The 26,499-nt window shown below is 37.7% G+C and overlaps 1 protein-coding gene across 3 annotated transcripts in view; it reads left to right on the plus strand.

Annotated features, from left to right (window-relative positions):
* Positions 1-7,945, plus strand: part of NELL1 (neural EGFL like 1) — an 872,742-nt gene extending 864,797 nt beyond the window's left edge. For all 3 annotated transcript variants that reach the window (XM_060017348.1, XM_060017349.1, XM_060017350.1), the window contains 3 exons: positions 3,028-3,204; positions 5,488-5,712; positions 7,460-7,945. In XM_060017348.1, coding sequence (XP_059873331.1) covers positions 3,028-3,204; positions 5,488-5,712; positions 7,460-7,510 — 453 coding nt within the window. In that variant the 3' untranslated portion in view covers positions 7,511-7,945. The remainder of the gene's footprint in view (positions 1-3,027; positions 3,205-5,487; positions 5,713-7,459) is intronic.
* Positions 7,946-26,499: the final 18,554 nt, after the last annotated feature.

Raw genomic sequence — 26,499 nt, forward strand, 5'->3', positions numbered from 1 at the left:
CAAGGTGATCTAGAGATTCAGTGCAATCCCTATAAAATTACCAATGGCATTTTTCACGGAACTAGAACAAAAACTTTTAAAATTTGTATGAAAACACAAAAAGACCCTGAATAGCCAAAGCAATCCTACGAAAAACAGAGCTGGAGGAAATCAGGCTCCCTGACTTCAGACTATAGTACAAAGCTACAGTAAACAGTATGGTAGTGGCACAAAAAGAGAAATATAGATTAAGGAAACAGTATAGGAAGCCCAGAAATAAACCCATGCACCTATGGTCAGTTAATCTACAATAAAGGCGGCAAGAATATGCAATGGAGAAAAGACAGTCTCTTCAATAAGTGGTGCTGGGAAAACTGGACAGCTACATGTAAAAGAATGAAATTAGAACATTCTCTCATACCTTTCACAAAAATAAACTCAAAATGGATTAAAGACCTAAGTGTAAAGCTGGACACTATAAAACTCTTAGAGGAAAACATAGGCAGAACGCTCTGTGACATAAATTGCAACAATATCTTTTAGGATCTACCTCCTAGAGTAATGAAAATAAAAACAAAAATAAACAAATGGAACCTAGTTAAACTTAAAAGCTTTTGCACAGCAAAGGAAACCATAAACAAGACGAAAAGACAACCTACAGAATGGGAGAAATTATTTGCAAACAAGGTGACTGACAAGGGATTTATCTCCAAAATATACAAACAGCTCATGCAGCTCTATGTGAAAAACAAACAAATAAACAACAACCCAATCAAAAAATGGGCAAAAGATCTAAATGGACATTTCTCCAAAGAAGACATACAGATGGCCAAAAAGCCATGAAAAGATGCTCAACATCACTAATTATCAGAGAAATGCAAATCAAATCCACAATGAGGTATCACCACACACTGGTCAGAATGGCCATCATCAAAAAGTCTACAAACAATAAATGCTAGAGAGTGTGTGGAGAAAGGGGAACCCTCCTACACTGTTGGTGGGAATGTAACTTGGTACAACCACCATGGAGAACACTATGAAGGTTCCTTACAAAACTAAAAATGGAACTACCATACGATCCAGCAATCCCACTCCTGGGCATATATCTGGAGAAAACCATACTTCAAAAAGATACATGCACCCCAATATTCGCAGCACTATTTACAATAGCCAAGACATGGAAGCAACCTAAATGTCCATCAGTGGAGGAATGGATAAAGATGTGGTACATATATACAATGCAATGTTACTCAGCCATAAAAAACGAATGAGATAATGCCATTTGCAGCAACACAGATGGACCTAGAGATTATCGTACGAAGTGAAGTGAGACAGAGAAAGATATTATATGATATCACTTATGTATGAAATCTAAAAAATGATTAAATGAACTTATTTACAAAATAGAAATAGACCCACAGACATAGAAAGCCAATTTATGGTTACAAAAGGGGAAATGGGGGGATGAAGTAGGAGTTAGGGATTAAAATAGAAACATTACTATATATAAAATAGATAACCAACAAGGACCTATTGTATAGCACAGGGAACTATACTCAATATCTTGTAATAACCTATAATGGAAGAAAATGTAAAAAAGAAAAAGAAAATATATATCTACATGTATGTATAACAATCACTTCGCTGTACAGCTAAAAACAACACTTCGTAAATCAAGTATATTTCAATAAAAATTTTTAAAAATAAGATATTTAAAAATAAAAACAATTAAAAATTTATAAAAGAAAGTGGCCACAACAACAGTGAGAAGATTCAAAACTATGGGGAATGGTCAAAAAATTAGAGATGTTTAATCTAGAGATGAGATGATTCAGAGGAGACGCAAGAGCTCTCTTCTAAGAACAAAGAGTAAAAATGTGATCGAAGGGATGGGGAGTTCTATGATTACCAAGGGTGTAAACAAGGATCAATGAAGATGGGCAAGAAAAAGTGCAATTTTTAACATTCAGAAAGATACAGAGTTGCGTAATTAGAATACCTTCCATGGTGGTGAGTTCTTCAAGACCGGAGAGCTTTAAGCACAGGCTTGATGACTTTTGAATATGGTTGCTCTAGACTAATCAAGTATAGGTCAGAAAGTTTGGTTATGTGTCCTCTAAGGTGTATTCTGGCCCTGAGATTCTCTGGTTTTGTAAATATTCAGCAAAGCAGTTATAACCATAAAAGGTGGCCACATGTCTCACCTTAAATTTTTAGCTCTTCATTGTCTGAGATGAGAAGTTACCGTGAGCAACAGACATATAAATGAGAAACACTGCAAAACGGTCTATCTTAACGTTTGAGTGCTGTTGACCTTCAATCCCTTCTGAGTGTTCAGGGCCATTATTCCAGAAATTGTACTCTGCCTATAATTTGGGGAGCTGCCTCAAGGTGGGAAGTGACACCTTATTGTAGCTCCTTATAATAAACAACCTAAAAGCTACCTTGTAGAAGAAAAATTATTTTGAAACCAGAATATCTGGTGGTGGTGCTTAGAGAATTGCTACCTCTGTGTTACTAGGTAAGTCTTTTAGCCTCTCTGGGCCTCAGTTAATTCTTCTGTAAAAAGGGTGTAGTCAGACTTCCTCCCAGAGTTGAGCCAGAAATAAAATTAGATGAATGCATTTGAATGTATTAGGTTGTTCATTGTGAACTGGGAAAAGTACAGGAGCATGATTTTCCACTCAAATGAGTGCTTGACTGTTTATGCATTTTTAGCTGCTGAGTTATAATGTTACTTAGAAATATGATTTTTAAGAAACATTTAGAAGAAAAGTTTGAAAGAACATATTGACTTCCCTCTGCAACTTAGAAATGTCTCCATGTTTACTTGGGCTGCCCTGCAGGCAAGGTCAGGGAAAGGCAGGGTGTGTATATATGAGTATACATGTGTGCATCTGTTTCGAGCAAAATGGGAGGTGGCTAGGGGAGCACTCTGACCAGAAATCTTTCCTATGTGCTCTGTAAAGTGTTTATAAGATTTGGTTTCCATAGTGCAGCTTATTGTTTCCCTAATGATGAAACCTCCTTAATCTCATTTCTAAACAGGATGGGAAGATATTCTGCCGGCGGACAGCTTGTGATTGCCAGAATCCAAGCGTTGACCTTTTCTGTTGCCCAGAGTGTGACACCAGGGTCACAAGTCAATGTTTAGATCAAAATGGACACAAGCTCTATCGTAGTGGAGACAACTGGACTCACAGTTGCCAGCAGTGCCGGTGTCTGGTATGTTGGCTTCCTTTAGAGTGTGTTATCCTATATATTCTGGAGGGGTTTACAAGCTCAGTTGTCTGTGGGATTTAGTTTCCTGCGATTTGTGATCCTGTGCAGGGAGTTGTGGGTCCTGTGGCTAATTACAGGGCATATGTTCTTCCAGAAGACATTAGTATTCTACTATTTAAAACACCATGTAAGACAGAAAGGACATTTATAGCACAGATTTGGTCTAAGTTAGTTTACAATTGCTACTTTTTAGCCACTCCAGATCAATAAAATTCCCCACATGATAGAAGGCTTTCAAAGCCTTGATGGGGACTTATAGTTCTTACAGAGTCAAATCTTTCATTTCTTGGGACATTACCATTAAAGCTTTCAATATCAGAGATAGCAGAACATAGTAGAAATATCAAGGATTGATATTGATTCTAGGTCATAGAGACAGTCCTGGTTCTCCCACATGCAACATGCGTGTAATTAACTTGGGCAAGTCCTAACATTTTACTTGATCATTCTTTCCTTCAGTGTGCACAAGTGGATGGGCACCTATTTTGCAGGGCTGTTGTGAAGATCAGTGATGTGAAAGGCAAGTGTAGTACTTGACACATAGAAGGTACTTAGTGAACAGTAGTTACTATTGTCCATATTTCCTAGATTGAAAAATTTGTTTTACAGTGCTAAACCTTAATGTAGAAAAATGAAGGTTATTTTGTATCTTAATATGGGGATACTAATGATATAATCAGGTTAGAGAAAGTCCAGAGGAAAACCTTAATTTCTGGACCTGGTTCTTTCTGTTTCAAATTATATAACACAAAGATTTCTAATGTTGCAAAGACTGTTAAGACACATTATCATAGTGAATATGATGTTCCATCTCTGAGGTAATTATAGCCAGTGGAGCTAAGTCATAACTAAGTCAACTTGTAATGGAAACTGTTAGCTGTGTTCCATAATTTAACATTTGCTAAAATTAATGATTCAGTCTATGGATACTGTATAAAGACAGGCATTTAGAAAAACTGTGCTGTAAATTTCTATTGGATTTTCTAAAGTCACCTGGCAAATGTGCAGATAATCTTAATAGAAACAAATCCTTCTTAGTCACTCCTAATACTGAGGAGTATAACTCAGATATATTCAAATCATAGCCATTCTTACATCTCCCATTCAAGAACAGGCAAACACAACACAACTATAGAATTAGGTTCCACATCAGCCTGGAAAATTACATTTCTCTTTGAAGAAGCCAATCATCAGGCACTCAGTAAAACTGGTATTAATTTTAGACATGATATTTTCATAGAATTTCAAAACAGTATCCTCTCTCATCCCCAGACCCTAAGGTTATTATTTCCTGGGAGAACCGAAGCTGCTGAATATAACTTAATAGCGACTTGAGAATAAAGTGGCTTATATTTAATAAATATCAATAGTTTGCATGTGCCAGACTCTGGATGATATAACAGTGAGCATGACAGACACGGTCTATCATGAAGCTGACTAAAGGCCATAGTCTTGTGAAGCTGACTGAATAATTAGGCATGCGTTTGCATAAATTATAATGAGTGTCATGATAATGGAAGAGGCTACATAGGTAGTAGTCTGTACTATGTGCAGCTCAGTGGAGCCACCGTGGCCACATCCTGGAATACTTGGAGGCTCTGTCTGAACTGTAACACCTTACACACATTTGTGATGTGTCACTAGCCAGACATTACATTCAAAACCATTATGAAATTGTTCTCCTGATATTGCCCAACCTCAATTTTAAATCCAATATAAGCAACTCAGTGCATGTTGTTATTGAAATAGTACAGTGGTTTAAGTTCCTCTTTGACCTTAAGGGAAAGAGATTTCTCTTTACACACTAGCTCAGTACCTTATCATCTATTTGTTCATTTGTTTAGCATTCATTTACCAGAACTGTGCTAAGCATGGGGGGATAAAGGAACAAGCCCAAAACCTGAAAGCTCAAAATGTAATCTGGAATTGTATTGATAATTATGATAAGTCTCACGATAAAAATAATTATGGGTTGCCATTGGCACGCAGAGATGGGACCGAACTCTTTCCGTGGCTACAGTATAGACAGTCAGCAAAAGCACTCTGGAGGAGGCGATGTCTGTATTTGTTCTTCAAGGAGGAAACACATCATACCCATAATGATGCAAAGTAGCAACAGTCAGTGAGGACAGTGATGGAGATTCCTGAGAATTTCCCCCTCTGGGACTTTGGCAACAGGATTGTGCATAAGGTCAATGATGAAGTATTTTGGCTTTCTCTCCACAGGAAGGAGAGGTAGATTGCTGGCCGCTCACTTGCCCCAATTTGAGCTGTGAGTACACAACCATCTTGGAAGGGGAATGTTGTCCCCGCTGTGTCAGTGACCCCTGCCTGGCTGATAACATCGCCTATGACATCAGAAAAACTTGCCTGGACAGCTATGGCCTTTCTAGGCTTAGTGGCTCAGTGTGGACAATGACTGGATCTCCCTGCACAACCTGCAAATGCAAGGTAATTGGGTGTCCTGAGGATAACCAGGCCTTGAACAATTGCCAGAGAACACCTGCAGGAGGTCCACTCCTGATGTTTCTGAAGGCACAGGTTCCAAGGGGCATGGTGGAAACACAGGCAGGCATTTGCTTCTCCCCAGAGGTTAATCTGTCTGAATGGATTGTAGCTGTACCGTGTATTAAGGCAAATTCCAAATGATAACCATGGAATAAAATAGTCCTCTCTTTTGCCTTTTAAAATACAGGATTTAAACAATTGCACTAGGCCCAATTATGGCTGATTTAAGCTATTTTGACCTGCATATTAAAAAGTAAAAAAAAAAAATCTTTTTCATCCTGGAAATTTTTATAAGCTCTTTCATGAAACTGCCAATGTTAGAAGAAAGTGTTCTATAAATCTATGAAGTTTTTTGCTTTGTTTAACTATCACAGTACCAAATGCAGGGACTTGAAACTCTTGCTGCACGATTTAATTAATTGTGATTATTTGCCTATCTTTTTGGAGGAGTTACCATGAGGCATCCTCATATGTCATTAAAATTAACAACTGACCCCTTCCTACCTTCAAAGCTTATGAAGAGCTATGACTGTAGTCAACTTGAAGCAAGGGTTAGGCAGGGTCAAATTTCTGCCGAAACATCTGCTTAAGATTCCCATGATTAAGCATGTTAAAAATATTAGTGCCTGGGCTTCCCTGGTGGCACAGTGGTTGAGAGCCTCCTGCCGATACAGGGTACACGGGTTCGTGCCTGTCCAGGAAGATCCCACATGCCGCGGAGCGGCTAGGCCCGTGAGCCAGGGCCGCTGAGCCTGCGCGTCCGGAGCCTGTGCTCCGCAAGGGGAGAGGCCACAACAGTGAGAGGCCCGCGTACCGCAAAATAGATAAATATTTAAAAAAAAAAAAAAAAAAATATATATATATATATATATATATATATATATAAGTCCATTCAAGTCTATCAAATCCTGGCTCAGCTTCAGGCATCAGTGGAAGGATCCCAACTTGTCTTTTTATGCTGTTAAATGTGGATTCTTTTCTCCTTCCTGAAAAGTACCATCTTAAAATGCAGCCCAATACATAAAGGACATCAAGCTTCATATAGCAAGAGTCATGGTCCCATTGTACCTTCAGCCCCATCAAACACAATGACCAGGAGATGTGGAGACCTATGTTATTTAGTATTATTTTTCTGAGCTTAGGTTTGAGATTCATTTAGGAGGATTATAAAGGTATATTTACATTAATACATGTAATTGATTTTTCATGAATTCCCAAAAATTGATATGTACCACCCCCTTCACAGTCACCATGAGATAGTCTATATTTACCCCTAACATGCCCACCTTTCTGTAAGCCATTTTGGAGTTATTTTCAGACTCTTTTGGTATTTTTGACTAGTATTATTAATGGCAATTTATCTTTCAGGGGGTTATTTTTGGAAAGAATCTCATTTAGAGTAAGTCCAGTGAATAAGTTGTGTAAACAGACAACTTGGAAATACAGAGGAGTCTCAAACAAACCTGGTCTGAGCTCAGACAGGGGTGTATGAAGTTGCACTGCCAGCAGTAGCCAACAAGAGGGACCCTGAAGGGTCTCATAAATCTTTGGCATTTTTCTAGTAATTTTTTTATAGCATTCATGGAGTTGGTCTCAACATGTAGATGGTCATTTTGAATATAAAGGTGGACACTACATATTGATTTATAGTCTATGTCTCATTGGCTAATGCTTGTGTCTTGATGCACAGAATGGAAGTGTCTGCTGTTCTGTGGATTTGGAGTGTCTTCATAATAATTGAAGTATTTAAAATGGACTCATCATCGCGGGAGAAAAATGGACAAAATAACCATCCAACATGATGAAGAACAGGAGTTGGTGTTTTTAGTTTTTTGTTTTTAACCACAGACAATTACCAAAGTTTCCACTGAAGGAAGGTGTTTGGGGGTTTACCTTTTGGACCTACCATGTTGCTCATTCTTGCTAACCTAGTCTAGGTGACCTACAGCGCAGTGCATTTAAGTCTATGGTGGTTTAAAAAAAAAAAAAGTTTCCCATGTTGTAAATCACGTTTCCCTTATCAGATCATTTGCAGACACATTTAAATGATCTCATGGTAAATGTTGATGTATTTTTTTGTTTATTTTGTGTACTAACATAATAGAGGCTCGGCTCCTTTTGTTTATTTTTTCTGGATTTGTGGATCAAATTCTACAAATAAAGTTGCCTGTTGTGATTTTTGTCCCATCCACTGAATACTTAGTATTGAGATTCCTGTGAAATGTATTAATATGTGTATGTAGAGCCTAACTGCATCTTACTTACATTTCAAACTGTTGAACACACCTAGATACCCACTCGTTCAGCTTAAGCAAGCTGAAAGCAATTATGATATGTTAAAGAGGGGACCACAAACATAAATAATTATTTGAAAAAGAACTTTCTCCTCCCTCTTACAAACAAAATGAAACAAAATCTTAAGCCACAATTTAGAAACAGCAATGCTTGCAGACTTTTCTGGCATTGAAAGAGAAAGTATCCTTGCATCGGTTTTATATAGTATTTGATAACTTACTTACAAGGGACTTCCATCCTTTTTAATACAAGTTGTCACTATAGGAGAGGTGCATGGTGTTATTCCTACATTATATAAGAGTAAATTAATGTATCCCAGTCCACTAATTTGTTCAGATCTAGTTGATTTATAACAAACACATTGGGATTGATAACCAGGTCTCCTGATGCCTGTCCAATGATATTTTCTACTAAATCATGCCACATCACATATGGTAGAGGACATGCTTTTAAGAAGCTGTTTGTATGGTCAACAGTGAATGTTTTCATTTGAGCCACTACCATATTTTTAAGTGATGGCAGTTATCGAGTTACATAAAATGAATAAAATGTGCAAATGACATTATATCTGAGCTGAGAATTAAAAGTTGTAGTTTTCAAGTGAACCACACCTTAGTGGTTTGTAATACCTAAGTCTCCTGAATTCATCATTGTTCTGAATCAAGTTGGTTCATGAAATTTTGTTCACAAAATCAAGACAAAGACCTAAGTTGTTAAGTCAGTCATGCTAGATATATTTTAAATCCCAAATATTAATAGAATTAATAATTAAAAATTACAAGTTAAGATTACCTATTTATTGATATTTGTCAGTATTTTTGTGAAGATAAAATTAACTACAATTCACTACATGAGATCAATTTCACGTGCTAAATTATGATATAGCAGTTAAAACTATATTTGACAACTACTGCTATAGTATGGTAAATTAGAACACGTCTCCATTTTAATTCTTTAAGTGTAATCTTGGAACAGAGATTTTGAAAATGATTATTTAGAAAATATTTATGGCACCTCCATTAAAAAATACCTGTCAGTTTTCAATGGAAAAACAAAGACATTTGTAAGAATCATTTGTGGCTGTATAAGTGAGGGGTTGGCAAACTATGGTCCCTTGAGTCAAATCCGGACATCTGCCTATTTCATTGGAACACAGCCATGCACGTTCATTTATATATTCTCTACTGCTGAAGAAAGTGGCAGAACTGAGTAGTTCCAACAAAGACGCAAAACCAAAAATATCACCATCTTACCTCTACAAAAATGTTTGCCAACGTCTGGTGTAAGTGATGACTGAACACTGGTGTGTATTTTAGAATGTGTGTTTCCATTTTTTTCCAAGGAATTTCCAGAATTTAACAGTTTTCATTGAATCTGTATATATTCATACTTTGTTGCAGAGCCATTAGCATTGATGGCTCATCCTAAAATACTGGTGTTTCACAACTACAAACGTAAGACTCAGTATTTTCTTCATTTCATTTCAGTTAACTTTAATCTGTGCTAACATGATGATAAAATGTTATGGATATTTAGTAACACAATTTAAACTACTGCCAGCTCCTATCTATATGGGGGTTTTACTTCCTGTAAAATAATTGATGACAGTTTCTTATTAAAAACTTGAGTACTTTATTCATAAAGTACTGTGCTGAGCTGGGGAAATAAAAAGATGAACAAAATAGTTTTTACTTTAAAGATCACCATTATGTGGGCCTTTAGAAGGTGCTGACAATCTTTGAATCCATTAGGGGATCGTATTGAACTAAATTACTGCCTGAAATATCTTCTCCAGCCAGAAACTGAAAAGTTATTTTTAAAAGTGTGGTAAACCTCCTGATAGAATGTGCTTAAGTCTCATGCTGTGATTTACAGTGTGAAATGGCTATCCATTTAATGAACAAAAAAAGTGTTTGACAAACATACCTCCTTACAGATCATAACCATTGTCTTCAAGTGTAACATACACATTGGTGAGAAACAATGATAAATACATAAGCAATTATGTAGCTACCCTCTGATTTTCAATAGTGTAGAAGCACTGTGATTCAAGAGAGTAGAATATGAAGGGAGATGAAAGTCCTATATATTAACAAGACACATCAATTAAAGGTAAATTTTGCCTCATTTCCTTCTAGGTTGCATATGAAATATATATATACATATATATGTTATATATAGGTACCATATCTATAATCTATATATATTTATATGCAACTGATAATGCATATATATTAATATATGTTCATATGCTATGTGTATGTTTGTTTATTTAGTCTCAGAGCTTCCCCTCCTCTGAGCTTTCTAGTTCTACACTGATGTTACTGTTACATTTTCCTTGAATTATGCAATAGGCTAGAATACATACAATCTTCATTTTCTAGCATCCAGCATAGTGCCTTGCATAGGGTAGGTTTTCCATTAATTATTTTAAAAATTAAATTCATAATCTTTTATAGTATCAGTAAGTTATCATGGGGTGGTGGAAACAACTCACTTTAGTGGCTTTCAAATGTTCTTAAGCAATAAGACCTGTTTAAAAATAAAATTTATTCAGTGCTTTACTATAAAAATCAGATAAAAGCAGAATTTTTCTGCTTGGAGCAAGGGTTGGAGAACTGGAATACCTTCACATATCCCACCACAACTCACAGACATCAAGAGAGCACAGCTTAAAAGCCACTGACCAACCCATCACCTTCCCTTCTGCAAATGAAACCAACACTCAGGTGTTAGGTGAATTGCCCAGAGTTCATAATTAATTTGTTATGGACCTAGAACTACCACCCAATCTACCCTGGTTTTCCCTCTGCCATCCTGGTAATGATTTGAAATGTTTTTTCACATTTCAATTTCAAGGGAGCTTTACTCCTTCTAAATGGATGACATTAAAAGATAATCACGAGTTCAGGCCAAGATAGTGGAGTAGGAAGACCCTGAGCTCATCGGCTCTCATAAGCACACCAAAAGTATAATTATTTGCAGAGCAATTATTGATGAGAAAGACCAGAATCTAGTAGAAAAGATCTCCTGCAACTAAAGATATAAAGAAGGAGAGAGATGAGTAGAAGGGGTGGAGCTGTGGTATAGTCAAGACCCATACCCCCAGGTGAGTGACCCACAGATGGGAGAATAATTACAATTGCAGAGGTTCTCCCCTAGGAGGAATGCGTCTGAGCCCTACATCAGGCTCTGCAGCCTGAAGGTCTTGTACCGGGAAGAGGAGCCCCCAGAACATTTGGCTTTGAAGGCCATCAGGGCTTACTTTCAGAAGACCCAGAGGGCTGTGGGAAATAGAGACTCCACTCTTAAAGGAGGCACACAAAATCTCACATGGTCCAGGATGCGAGGCAGAGGCATTGATTTAAGAGGAGCTTGGGTCAGATCTACCTGCTGATCTTGGAGTGTCTCCTAGAGAGTCAGAAGGCAACTGGAACTCACTCTAGGCATGTAGACACAGGCAGCAGCCATTTATTGGAGATTGTTCTACTGCATGGAAACAGATGCTGGCAAGTGCCATTTAGGAATCCTCCCTCTAGCTTATTAGCACTAGGACCTTGCCCTGTCTGCCAGCCTGTAGGCACAAATACTAGGATGCCTCAGGCCAAGCAACTAGCCAGGTGGGGACAAAGCCCCACCCACCGGCAGGCAGGTTGCCTTAAGACCTCCTGAGCCCAAGCCATCCCAGGACTTGACCCTGTCAACAAAAGGGACCCAGCCCCAAATACCAGTGTTAACAGGCGCAAGCCCAGGAACCCCTAGGGCTCTGCAGCCAGAGATCCTAGGACCGAACTCTGCCCACCAGTGAGGAGGCATCAGCCCTAGGACCCCCAGGGCCCCAGACCCACCCACCAGCAGGCTGACACACCAACTCCAGGACCCCCAGGGTCCCCTATAATTGGAGACTCTGAGACTCAGCTCCACCCAACCAACGGGCAGACACCAGCCCTGGGACCACCACAGCCTCATGGTCTACAGTGGCAGGATCCAGCCCACCTACCAACAGGCCAGCACCAGTCTTAGGAACCTCTCGGCCCTGGTCCCACCCACCAGCAGACCAGCACCAGTTCTGAGACATCTTGGGCCTCTCAGCCAGCTGCCATGGGATCCCACCCCACCCATCAGTGGGCCAACACGAACTTTGGGACACTCTGTACCCCGAAGCCAGCTGTGTTAGCACCTGGCCCTGCTCACCAGTGGGCCAACACCAGCTTCAGGACACCCAGCACCCTGCACCCATAAGTGGATTCTTCGAAGCCTGAAACCTTCCCACCAGCAGGTGGACATGAGCCCTAGGATCACTGCAGCCCCATAGCCTGCCTTGTCAAGACACAGCCAATACACCATAAGGCCTGCATCAGCCCCAGGACACCAAGCGTTCTGGCCCTGCCCATCAGTAGGCCAACACCAACTCTGAGATACCTTGATTTTCTCAGCCAACTGCTCTGGGATCCAGCGCCACTCACTAGTAGGCCAGCACTAGCTTTGGGACACCTGGGAAATTGCAGCCAACCATGTCAGGAAATAACCCCACCCCCCAGCAGGCCAACACTAGACCCTGGAATCCTAGCCCCACAACCACCCAGCCCCAGGAACTGGCTCTGCCCACCAGTGAGCCAGCAGTAGCCAGGGTTTATCAGCCACCCAGCCCTGCCAACCAGTGACAGCAGCTTCTGCACAAGGCAAGGCCTGGTAACCAACTGGACCAGAGGCCAGTCATGCCTGCAAGACCACCCAACTAGTCAACCCACCACAAGAGAAAGACACACACAGCCCACATAGAGAGCACACCTAGAGCATATTAGCTCTGGTGACCAGAGGGAAGTGTGTTGCTGGGATGCATAGGACATCTCCTACACAAGGATACTTCTCCAAGATTTGGAAACATAACCAACCTACCAGATACATAGACATAAACACAGAGAGTAAGGCAAAAAAAAAAAAAAAGGTGAGAGGAACACATTCCAAATGAAGGAATGAGATAAAACCCCAGAAGAAGAACTAAGAGAAGTGGAGACAGGCAATCAACCCAATAAAGGGTTCAAGGTAATGATTGTAAAGATGATCAAAGAACTTGGGAGAAAATGGATGAACAAAGTGAGATGTTTAACAAAGAAAAGATATAAAAAAGAACCAGAGCTGAAGAATACAATAACTGAAATAAAAAATGCACTTGAAGGAATGAAGAGTAGATTAGAAGATACAGAAGAACGGATCACTGAGCTGTAAGACAGAGTAATGTAAATCACTGAACCTGACCAGAAAAAAAAAGAATAAAAAGAAATGAGAACATTTTAAGAGACCTCTGTGACAACATCAAGCATACTAACATTTGCATTATAGAGGTCCCAGAAAGAGAAGAGAGAGGAAAGGGGTAGATAACATATTTGAAGGCACTGTAGCTGAGAACTTTCCTAACCTGGGAAAGCAAACAGACATCTAGGTCCAAGAAGCACAGAAAGTTCCAAATAGGATCAACCAAAATAGTGCCACCCCAAGACACATTGTAATTAAAATGGCAAAAATTAGAGAGAATATTAAAAGCAACAAGGGAAAAGTAACAAGTTACACATAAGGGAACTCCCATCAGGCTATCAGCTGACTTTTCAGCAGAAACCCTGCAGGCCAAAAGCCAGTGGCATGATATATTTAAAGTGATGAAAAGGAAAATCTACAATGAAGAATACTCTACCCAGCAAGGCTTTTATTCATATTTCTTGGAGAGATCAAAAGTTTTACAGACAAAAATGTGATCAAGACAGCAGAATAGTAGGACATGAAGTTCACCTCCTCCCACAAATACATCAAAAATACATCTACACGTGGAATGATCCTCACAGAATATCTACTGAATGCTGGCAGGAGACCTCAGACTGCTGAAAGGGCAAGAAAATCTCCACATAACCAGGTATGACAAAAGAAAAAAAAAGTGAGAAAGGAATCAGGATGGGACCTGTGCCCCTGGGAGAGAGCTGTGAAAGAGGAAAGGTTCCTGCACCCTGGGAAGCCTGCTCACCAGCAGGGAGATTGTCTGGGAAAGAAGAAGAGCTTCAGAGCCTCAGAGAAGAACACAGCAGCCAGAGTGGAGGGAGGACTGCACAGATGGTCAGTGCTGCCACCCTGCACTCCCCAGCTTGAGACACTCATTCACGAGTATGGGTGGGGGCTGGGTGCTGGAACTCAGGCTTTGGAGATCAGACCCAGGGAGAAGACTGGAGTTGACTATACAGAATGGCCTGAGAGGGCTGGAATCTGGTATGACTGCAACTGAGGGTGTACACAGAGGAAGCCCAGGTTGCCTTAGAGACTGGTGCCATTATTGCTTGAGGGGTGTGGGGGGGGGGCAGGACCTGTCATTGTAGCCTTTTTCCATATGTGCATGCTCACAGAGGTCAGGACACCTCCTGCACAGGCTGGAGGGGCGATCATGAACAGTCACTGCCCACCTGGACTCCAGGAGTAGATTTTACACTTGTCAACAATATATGTATTTTGTCAACATATATGCACATGATATGGGAGCACCCAAATACATAAAACAAATACTAACAGACATAAAGGGAGAAATTGACAGGAATACGATAATAGTGGGAGACTTTAACACCCCATTCACATCAATGGACAGATCTTCTAGACAGAAAATCAATCAGGCAACAGAGATCCTAGATAATACAATAGAACAGTTAGATTTAATTGATATTTTCAGGACATTACATCCAAAAATATCCAGAATACACATTCTTTTCAAGTGCACATGAAACATTCTCTAGGACAGACTGCATACTAAGGCACAAAACAAGCCTCAACAAATTTAAGAATACAGAAATTATCTCAAGCATCTTTTCTGACCATAACAGCATGAAACTAGAAATTAACCACAGAAAAAGAAAGGAGAAAAAACCAACTACATGGAGACTAAACAACAGGCTACTAAAAAACCAGTGGGTCAACAATGAAGTCAAAGAGGAAATTAAAAAATACCTTGAGACAAATGAAAATGAAAACACAACAACACAAACTCTATGGGATGCAGCAAAAGCAGTTCTTGGAAGTTCAGATACAGGCCTTACTCAAAAAACAAGAAAAAATCTCAAATAAACAACCTAACCTACCACTTAAAAGAATTAGAAAAAGAAGAACAAACAAAACCTAAAGTCAGCAGAAGGAGGAAATAAAGATCAGAGAGGAAATAAATACAATACAGATTTAAAAAACGATAGAAAAAAAATCAATAAAAGATCTGGTTCTTTGAAAGGATAAACAAGATTGACAAAAACCTCCAGCCAGGATCAACAAGAAGAAAACAGAGAGAACCTAAGTAAACAAGTAAGAAATGAAAAAGGAGAAATAACAACTGATACTGCAGAAATACAAAAAAACCTAAGGGAATACCATGAACAATTATATGTCAACAAATTCAACAACCTAGAAGAAATGTATGCAGAAAACTATAAGACTGATGAAAGAAATTAAAGATAATACAAACAGATGGAGATATATACTATGTTCTTGGATTGGAAGAATCAACATTGTGAAGGTGACTATAACACCCAAAGCAATCTACAGATTCAATGCAATCCCTATCAAACTACCAATGGCATTTTTCACAGAACTAGAACAAAACATTTCACAATTTGTATCAAAACACAAAAGACCCTGAATAGCCAAAGCAACCTTGAGAAAGAAAAATGGAGCTGGAGGAATCAGGCTCCTAGACTTCAAACTATACTACACAGCCACAGTCATCAAGACAGTTTGGTACTGGCACAAAAACAGAAATATAGATGAATGAAACAGGATAGAAACTGCAGAGATAAACCCACGCACATATGGTCACCTTATCTTTGATAAGGAGGCAAGAATATACAATGAAGAAAAGACAGCCTCTTCGATAAGTGGTGCTGGGAAAACTGGACAGGTACATGTAAAAGAATGACATTCGAACACTTCCTAACACCATATACAAAAATAAACTCAAAATAGATTAAAGACCTAAATGTAAGGCCAGAAACTATCAAACTCTTAGAGGAAAACATAGGCAGAACACTCTATGACATGAATCACAGCAAGATCCTTTTTGACCCCCCTCCTAGAGAAATGGAAATAAAAACAAAAATAAACAAACGGGACTAATGAAGCTTAAAAGCTTTTGCACAGCAAAGGAAACCATAAACAAGACCAAAAGACAACTCTCAGAATGGGAGAAAATATTTGCAAATGAAGCAACTGACAAAGGATTAATCTCCAAAATTTACAAGCAGCTCATGCAGCTCAATATCAAAAAAACAAACAACCCAATCCAAAAATGGACAGAAGACCTAAATAGACATCTCTCCATAGAAGATATACAGATTGCCAACAAAGACATGAAAGAATGCTCAACATCCCTAATCATTAGAGAAATGCAAATCAAAACTACAGTGAGGTATCATCTCACACCAGTCAGAATGGCCATCATCAAAAAATCTACAAACAATAAATGCTGGGGAGTGTATGGAGAGAGGGGAACCCTCTTGCACTGTTGGTGGGAATGTAAATTGATACAGACACTATGGAGAACAGTATGGAGGTTCCTTAAAAAACTAAAAATAGATCTACCATATGACCCAGCAATCCTACTACTGGGCATATACCCTGAGAAAACCATAATTCAAAAATTGTCATATACCACAATGTTCATTGCAGCACTATTCACAATAGCCAGGACATGGAAGCAACCTAAATGTCCATTGACAGATGAATGGATAAAGAAGATGTGGCACATCTATACAAAGAAATATTACTCAGCTATAAAAAGAAACAAAATTGAGTTATTTGTGGTGAGGTGGATGGACCTAGAGTCTGTCATACAGAGTGAAGTAAGTCAGAAAAACAAATACAGTATTTTAACACATATATATGGAATCTAAAAAAAAATGGTTCTGAAGAACCTAGGGGCAGTACAGGAATAAAGATGCAAATGTAGAGAATGGACATGAGGACATGGGGAGTGGGAAGGGTAAGCTGGGACGAAGTGAGAGAGTGGCATGGACATATGTACACTACCAAATGTAAAATAGCTAGCTAGTGGGAAGCAGCCGCATAGCACAGGGAGATCAGCTCGGTGCTTTGTGGCCACCTAGAGGGGTGGGATGAGGAGGGTGGGAGGGAGACACAAGAGGGAGAAGATATGGGGATATATGTATACATATAGCTGATTCATTTTGTTATACAGCAGCAACTAACACAGCAGTGTAAAGCAATTATACTCCAATGAAGATGTTAAAAAAAAAATTTTGACAACCTAGAAATAATGGACATTTTTCTAGAAACATAGAGCCCACCAAAACTGAATCAAGAAGAAACGGATACAGCCACTATGGAGAACAGTATGGAGGTTCCTTAAAAAACTACAAACAGAACTACCATACTACCCAGCAATCCCACTACTGGGCATATACCCTGAGAAAACCATAATTCAAAAAGAGTCATGTACCAAAATGTTCATTGCAGCTCTTTACAATAGCCAGGAGATGGAAGCAACCTAAGTGTCCATCAACAGATGAATGGATAAAGAAGATGTGGCACATATATACAATGGAATATTACTCAGCCATATAAAGAAACGAAATTGAGTTATTTGTAGTGAGGTGGATGGACCTAGAGTCTGTCATACAGAGTGAAGTAAGTCAGAAAGAGAAAGACAAATACCATATGCTAACACATATATATGGAATCTAAGAAAAAAAAAATGTCATGAAGAACCTAGGGGTAAGATGGGAATAAAGACACAGACCTACTAGAGAATGGACTTGAGGATATGGGGAGGGGGAAGGGTAAGCTGTGACAAAGTAAGAGAGTGGCATGCACATATATACACTACCAAACGTAAAATAGATAGTGGGAAGCAGCCACATAGCACAGGGAGATCAGCTCGGTGCTTTGTGACCACCTAGAGGGGTGGGATAGGGAGGGTGGGAGGGAGGGAGATGCAAGAGGGAAGAGATATGGGAACATATGTATATGTATAACTGATTCACTTTGTTATAAAGCAGAAACTAACACACCATTGTAAAGCAATTATACTCCAATAAAGATGTTAAAAAAGAAGAAGAAATGGATAATTTGAATGGACCGATCACTAGAAGTGAAACAGAATCTGTAATTAAAATCTCCCTACAAACAAAAGTCCAGGACCAGATGGCATCACAGGAAGATTCTACCAAACATACAAATAAGAACTTATACTGATCTTCTCAAACTCTTCCCAAAAAATCGAAGAGGAGGGAACAGTCCCAAAGACATGAATATGAAGCCAGCATAACCCTGATACCAAAACGAAAACAAAGACACCACCAATAAAGAAATTTCCAGGCCAATATCTTTGATGAATACAGATGCAAAAATTCTGAACAAAATATTACCAAAACAAGTCCAACAACACATAAAAAATATCACACACCACAGCCAAGTGGGATTCACCCCAAGTTCAGAAGGAAGGTTCAACATATGCAAATCAATCAATGTGATATACCACATAAACAAAAGACAAAACCCACATGATCATCTCAATCATTTGACGAAATTCAACATTCTTTTATGATAAAAACTCTTACTAAAGTGGATATAGAGGGAACATCTCAATATAATAAAAGCTACAACAAACCCACAGCCAATATAATACTAAATGGTGAAAAACTGAAAGCCTTCCCACTAAAACCTGGAACAGACAAGGATGCCTACTCTCAACTCTTCTATTCAACATAGTATTGTAAGACCTAGCCACAGCAATCAGACAAGAAAAAGAAATAAAAGGTATCCAAATTGAAAGAGGTTAAATTGTCATTATATGCAGATGATATGATACTATATATAGAAAACCCTAAAGACTCCACACAAAAACTACTATAACTGATAAACAAATTCAGCAAGGTAGCAGGATACAAGATCAACATACAGAAATCGGCTGCATTCCTTTACACCAACAATGAAATATCAGAAAGTGAATGTAGAAAAAAAAAAAAAAACACCACATTTTAAACTCAGACTCCCAAAACTAAAATACTTAGGAATAATCTTGACCAAGGAGGTGAAAGATGTATATGTTAAGAACTATAAAACATTAATAAAGGAAACTGAAGTTGACTCAAAGAAGTGGAAAGATATCTCACGCTCTTGGCTTGGAAGAATTAATATTGTTAAAATGGCCATATTATCCAAAGCAATCTACAGATTTAATGTGATATCTATCAAATTGCCCATGACATTTTTCACAGAACTAGAACAAATAATCCTAAAATTCATATGGAACCATAAAAGACCAAGAATTGCTAAAGCAATCCTGAATAAAAAGAGCAAAGCAGGAGGCATAACCCTCCCAGACTTCAGACAACACTACAAAGCACAATAATAAAAACAGCATGGTATTGGCACAAAAACAGACATATGGATCAATGGAACACAATAAGAGGTCCCAGAAATAACCCACACACATACGGTCAATTAATCTTTGACAAAGGAGGCAAGAATATACAATGGGAAAAAGACAGTCTCTTCAGCAAGTGGTGCTGTGAAAGTTAGACAGCCACATATAAAACCAATGAAGTTAGAAAACATGCTATTGCCACACAAAAATAAACTCAAAATTGCTTAAAGACTTATTATTTATAAGACATGACACCATAAAACACCTAAAAGAGATCATATGCAAAACTTTCTCTGACATAATTGTACAAATGTTTTCTTACGTCAGTCTCCTAAGACAGTAGACATAAAAACAAAAATAAACAAATGGGACCTAATCAAACTAACAAGCTTTTGCACAGCAAAGGAAACCATAAACAAAATGAAAAGACAACCTACAGAATGGGAGAAAATATTTGCAAATGATGTGACAGACAAGGGCTGAATTTCCAAAATATAGAAGCAGTTCATACAGCTCAACAACAAAAAAACAATCGAAAAATGGGCAGGAGACCTAAACAGACACTTCTCCAAAGAAGAAATACACATGGCCAGTAGGCATATGAAAAGATGCTTATCATCACTAATTATTAGAGAAATGCAAATCAAACCTACAGTGAGGTACCACCTCACACTGGTAAGATGGCCATCATTAAAACGTTTACAAATAACAAATGCTGGAGAGGGTGTGGAGAAAAGGGAACCCTCCAACACTGTCGGTGGGAATGTAAATTGGTACAGCCACTATGCAGAACAGTATGGAGGTTCCTCAAAAAAACTAAAACTAGAACTAGCATATGATCTAGCAAACCCACTCCTGGGCATATATCCAGACAAAACTATAATTCTAAAAGATACATACACCCCTATGTTCATAGCAGCACTATTCATAATAGTCAAGATATGGAAGCAACCAAAATGTCCATAGACAGAGAAGCAGATAAAGAAGATGTGGTACATATATACAATGGAATACTACTCAGCCATAAAAAAGAACAAAATAATGCATTTGCAGCAACGTGGATGCAACTAGAGATTATCATATTAAGTGAAGTAAGTTAGAGAAGACAAATACCATATGATATCACTTATATGTGGAATCTAAAATATGACACAAAGGAGCCTATCTATGAAACAGAATCACAGATATAGAGAACAGACTGGTGGTTGCCAAGGGGGAGGGGTTTGGGGGAGGGAAGGAATGGGAGGTTGGGGTTAGCAGATGTAAACTTTTATATATAAAATGGATAAACAAGGTCCTACTGTATAGCACAGAGAACTATATTCAATATCCTATGATAAATCATAATGGAATATTCAAAAAGAATTTATATGTATGTATAACTGAATCACTTTGTTGTATAGCAAAAATTAACACAACATTGTATATCAACTATACTTCAATAAAGAATATTTTTTAAAAAGTTTTACAGACAAGCAAAAGCTAAAAGTGTTCAGCACCACCAAACCAGCTTTATAAGAAATGTTAAAGGTATTTCTTTAAGCAAGAAAGAAAACGCCACAGCTATTAGGAAGGTTAAAAGACCAAAAATGGTAAAATCATCTATACCTGCATAAGTAGTTCAGGAATCAACAAAACAAAAAGATGTAAAATATGATGTCATAAACAGTGATTATGTAGAAGGGGAGTAAACATGCAGGGTTGTTAAAATGCATTTGAAATTAAGAGATCAGCAATTTAAAATAATCATAGATGTATGCATACACACACACATGCACACACACACACAAGCTTGTTACATATAAACTTCATGGTAATCACAGACCAAAAATCTATAACAGATACACACACAAAAAAGAGAAAAGAATTCAAACATAACACTAAAGATAGTCACCAAATCACAAGGGAAACAAGCAAAAGAAGAAAGGAACAACAACAACAACAACAAAACCTAGAAAAATAACACCAAAGGAATTAACAAAATGGCAATAAGTACATGACTATCAATAATTGCTTTAAATGTAAATGGAATAAATACTCCAATCAAAAGACAGAGTAGCTGAATGGATACAAAACCAAGACCCATCTATATACTGCCTACAAAAGACTCACTTCAGATCTAAAGACACATACACACTGTAAGTGAGGGTATGGAAAAAGGTATTCCATGAACATGGAAATCAGAAGAAAACCAGGATAGCAATACTTATATCAGATGAAATAGAATTTAAAACAAAGATTGTACAAGAGACAAAGGATATTACATAATGATCAAGGGAGCAATCCAAGAAGAAGATATAACAATTGTAAACATATGTGCACCCAATATTGGAGCATCTAAATATATAAAGCAAATATTAAAAGATATAGAGAGAAATTGACAGTAACACAATAATAGGAGGGAACTTTAACATCCCATTTACATCAATGGACAGATCATTTAGGTGGAAAAGTTAATAAGGAAACACTGGTCTTAAATAACAACTTAGACCAAATGGACTTAATATATATAGAACTTTACATCCAAAAGCAGCAGAATACACATTCAAGTACACAAGGAACAGTTTGCAGTATAGATCACATGCTAGGACAGAAAACAAGTCTCAAAGATTTAAGAAAATTGAAATCATATCAAGCATCATCTTTTCTTGCCACAACACTATGAGACTAGAAATCAACTGCAAAAAAACACAAACATGTGGAAGCTAAACAATATGTTACTAAACAACCAGTGGACTACTGTAGAAATCCAAGAGGAAATTTTAAAATACCTGGAGACAAATGAAGACAAAAACACTACAATCCAAAATCTATGCAGTGCAGCAAAAGCAGTTCTAGAAGAGAAGTTTATACCAAAATAAGCCTAAATCAGGAAACAAGAAAAATCTTATATAAACAACCAAGCCTACATTTAAAGTAACTAGGAAAAGAACAAAAAACCCCAAAGTTAGTAGAAGGCAAGAAATTATAATAGAGCAGAAACAAATGAAATAGAGATTTTAAAATACACAAAAGAAATGATCAATGAAAGTAAGAAGTCTTTCTTGAGAAAGATAAAATAATTGATAAACCTAGGGCCAGACTCATTAAGAACAATAAAAAAAAGAGAGAGGGGGCAAATCAAATTCAGAAATGAAAAAGAAATTACGACTGACATCACAGAAATGCAAAGGATCATAAAAGAACACTTTAAACAAGTATATGCCAATAAAATGGACAACCTAGAAAAAATGGACAAATTTCTACAAATGTAAAATCTCCCTAGACTGAATCAGGAAGAAATAGAAAACATGAACAGACCAATTATCAGTAATGAAGTTAAATTAGTAAGTAAAAGAAAAAAAAACCTCCAAACAAACAAAATCCAGGACCAGATGGGTTTTTAAATTTTATTTCTTTTTATACAGCAGGTTCTTATTAGTTATACATATTAGTGTATATATGTCAATCCCAATCACCCAATTCATCCCACCACCACCACAACCCCCCCTCACTTTCCCCCCTTGGTGTCCATACGTTTGTTCTCTACATCTGTGTTTCGATTTCTGCCTTGCAAACCGGTTCATCCGTAACATTTTTCTAGATTCCATATATATGCGTTAATATATGATATTTGTTTTCCTCTTTCTGACTTACTTCACTCTGTATGACAGTCTTTAAGTCCATCCAAGTCTCTAAAATGACCCAATTTCATTCCTTTTTATGTCTGAGTAATATTCCACTGTATATATGTACCACATATTCTTTATCCATTCATCTGTTGATGGGCATTTAGGTTGCTTCCATGACCTATTGTAAATAGTGCTGCAATGAAAATTGGGGTGCATGTTTCATTTTGAATTATGGTTTCCTCAGGGAATATGCCCAGTAGTAGGATTGCTGGGTCATATGGTAATTCTATTTTTAGTTTCTTAAGGAACCTCCATACTGTTCTCCATAGTGGCTGTATCAATTTACATTCCCACCAACAGTGCAAGAGGGTTCCCTTTTCTCCACACCCTCTCCAGCATTTGTTGTCTGTAGATTTTCTGATGATGCCCATTCTAACCTGTGTGAGGTGATACCTCACTGTAGTTTTGATTTGCATTTCTCTAATAATTAGTGATGTTCAGCAGATTTTCATGTGCCTCTTGGTCATCCGTGTGTCTTCTGTGGAGAGATGACTATTTAGGTATTCTGCCCGTTTTTTGATTGGGTTGTTCGTTTTTTTAATATTGAGCTGAATGAGCTGTTTATATATTGGAGATTAATGCTTTGCCCATTGCTTCATCTGCAAATATTTTTTTCCCATTCTGTGGGTTGTCTTTTCGTCTGTTTATAGTTTCCTTTGCTGAGCAAAAGCTTAAACTGTTCATTAGGTCCCATTTGTTTATTTTTATTTCCATTACTGTAGGAGGTGGGTCAAAAAAGATCTTGCTGTGATTTATGTCAAAGAGTGTTCTTCCTATATTTTCCTCTAAGAGTTTTATAGTGTCTGGTCATTTTAGCTCTTTAATCCATTTTTTTTCTTTAACCCACTTTAAGCTTATTTTTGTGTATGTGTTAGGGAGTGTTCGAATTTCATTCTTCTAAATGTAGCTGTCCAGTTTTCCCAGCACCACTTATTGAAGAGACTGTCTTTTCTCCATTGTATATCCTTGCCTCCTTTCATAGACTAGGTGACCATAGGTGCGTGGGTTTATCTCTGGGTTTTCTATCCTGTTCTATTGATCTATATTTCTGTTTTGGTGCCAGTACCATAGTGTTTTGATTACTGTAGCTGTAGTATAGTCTGAAGTCGGAGACTGAGTGATCCAGCTCTGTTTTTCTTCTCAAGACTGCTTTGGCTATACAGGGTCTTTTGTGTTTCCATACAAATTGTGATTTTTTTTTGTTCTAGTTCTGTGAAAAATGCCATTGGTAGTTCAATAGGGATTCCATTGAATCTGTAGATTGCTTTGGGTAGTAGAGTCATTTTCACAATGTTGATTCTTCCAATCCAAGAACATGGTATATCTCTCCATCTGTTGGTATCATATTTAATTTCTTTTATCAGTGTCTTATAATTTTCTGCATACAGGTCTTTTGTCTCCTTAGGTAGGTTTATTCCTAGGTATTTTATTCTTTTTGTTGCAATGGTAAATGGGAGTGTTTCCTTAATTTCTCTTTCATATTTTTCATCGGTGTATAGGAATGCAAGAGATTTCTGTGCATTAATTTTGTATCCTGCAACTCTACCAAATTCATTGATTAGCTCTAGTAGTTTTCTGGCAGCATCTTTAGGATTATCTATGTACAGTATCCTGTCATCCACAAACAGGGACATTGTTATTTCTTTTCCAATTTGGATTCCTTTTATTTCTTTTTCTTCTCTGACTGCTGTGGCTAGGACTTCCAAAACTATGTTGAACAATAGTGGGAAGAGTGGACATCCCTGTCTTGTTCCATATCTTAGAGGAAATGCTTTCTGTTTTTCACCATTGAGAATGATATTTGCTGTGGGTTTGTCATATATGGCCTTTATTATGTTGAGGTAGGTTCCCTCTATGTCCACTTTCTTGAGTTTTTTTCACAAGTCAGTGTTGAATGTTGTCAAAAGCTTTTTTTGCATCTATTGAGATGATCATATGGTTTTTATTCTTCAATTTGTTAATATGGTGTATCACACTGATTGATTTACATATATTGAAGAATCCTTGCATCCCTGGGATAAATCCCACTTGATCATGGTGTATGATCTTTTAAATGTGTTGTTGGATTCTGCTTGCTAGTTTTTTGTTGAGGACTTTTACATCTATATTCATCAGTGATATTGATCTGTAATTTTCTTTTTTTTGTCGTATCTCTGTCTGGTTTTGGTAACAGGGTGATGGTGGTCTCAGGGTGATGGTGGTAGAATGAGTTTGGGAGTGTTCCTTCCTGTGCAATTTTTTGGAAGAGTTAGAGTTTGATAGAATTCGCCTGTGAAGCCATCTGGTCCTGGACTTTTGATCGCTGGAAGATTTTTAATCACAGTTTCAATTTCATTACTTGTAATTGCTCTGTTCATATCTTCTATTTCTTCCTGGTTCAGTCTTGGAAGGTTATACCTTTCTAAGAATTTGTCCTTTTCTTCCACGTTGTCCATTTTATTGGCATAGATTTGCTTGTAGTAGTCTCGTAGGATGATTTGTACTTTTGCAGTGTCCATTGTAACTTCTCCTTTTTCATTTCTAATTTTACTGATTTGAGTCCTCTCCCTCTTTTTCATGATGAGTCTGGCTAAAGGGTCATCAATTTTGTTTATCTTCTCAAAGAACCAGCTTTTAGTTTTACTGATCTTTGCTAGTGTTTCCTTTGTTTGCTTCATTTATTTCTGCTGTGATCTTTATGATTTTGTTCCTTCTACTAACTTTGGGTTTTGTTTGTTCTTCTTTCTCTAGTTCCTTTAGGTGTAAGGTTAGATTGTTTATTTGAGATTTTTCTTGTTTCCTGAGGTAGGATTGTATTGCTATATACTTCCCTCTTAGAACTGCTTTTGCTGCATCCCATAGGTTTTGCATCATCATGTTTTCCTTGTCATTTGTCTCTAGGTATTTTTTTATTTCCTCTTTGATTTCTTCAGTGATCTCTTGGTTATTTAGTAATATATTGTTTAGCCTCCATGTGTTTGTGTTTTTTATGTTTTTTTCCCTGTAATTGATTTCTAATCTCAGAGTGTTGTGGTTGGAAAAGATGCTTGATATGATTTCAATTTTCTTAAATTTACTGAGGCTTGATTTTTGACCCAGGATGTGATGTATCCTGGAGAATGATCCATGTGCACTTGAGAAGAAAGTGTAATCTGCTATTTTCAGAATGTCCTATAAATATCAATTAAATCTATCTGGTCTATTGTGTCATTTAAAACTTGTGTTTCCTTATTAATTTTCTGTCTGGATGATCTGTCCATTGGTGTAAGTGAGGTGTTAAGTCCCCTACTATTATTGTGTCATTGTCAATTTCCCCTTTTATGGCTGTTAGCATTTGCCTTATATATTGAGGTACTCCTATGTTGGGTGCATAAATATTTA

Source organism: Delphinus delphis, chromosome 8, assembly GCF_949987515.2.
Source record: "Delphinus delphis chromosome 8, mDelDel1.2, whole genome shotgun sequence".
Classification (NCBI taxonomy): Eukaryota; Metazoa; Chordata; class Mammalia; order Artiodactyla; family Delphinidae; genus Delphinus; species Delphinus delphis.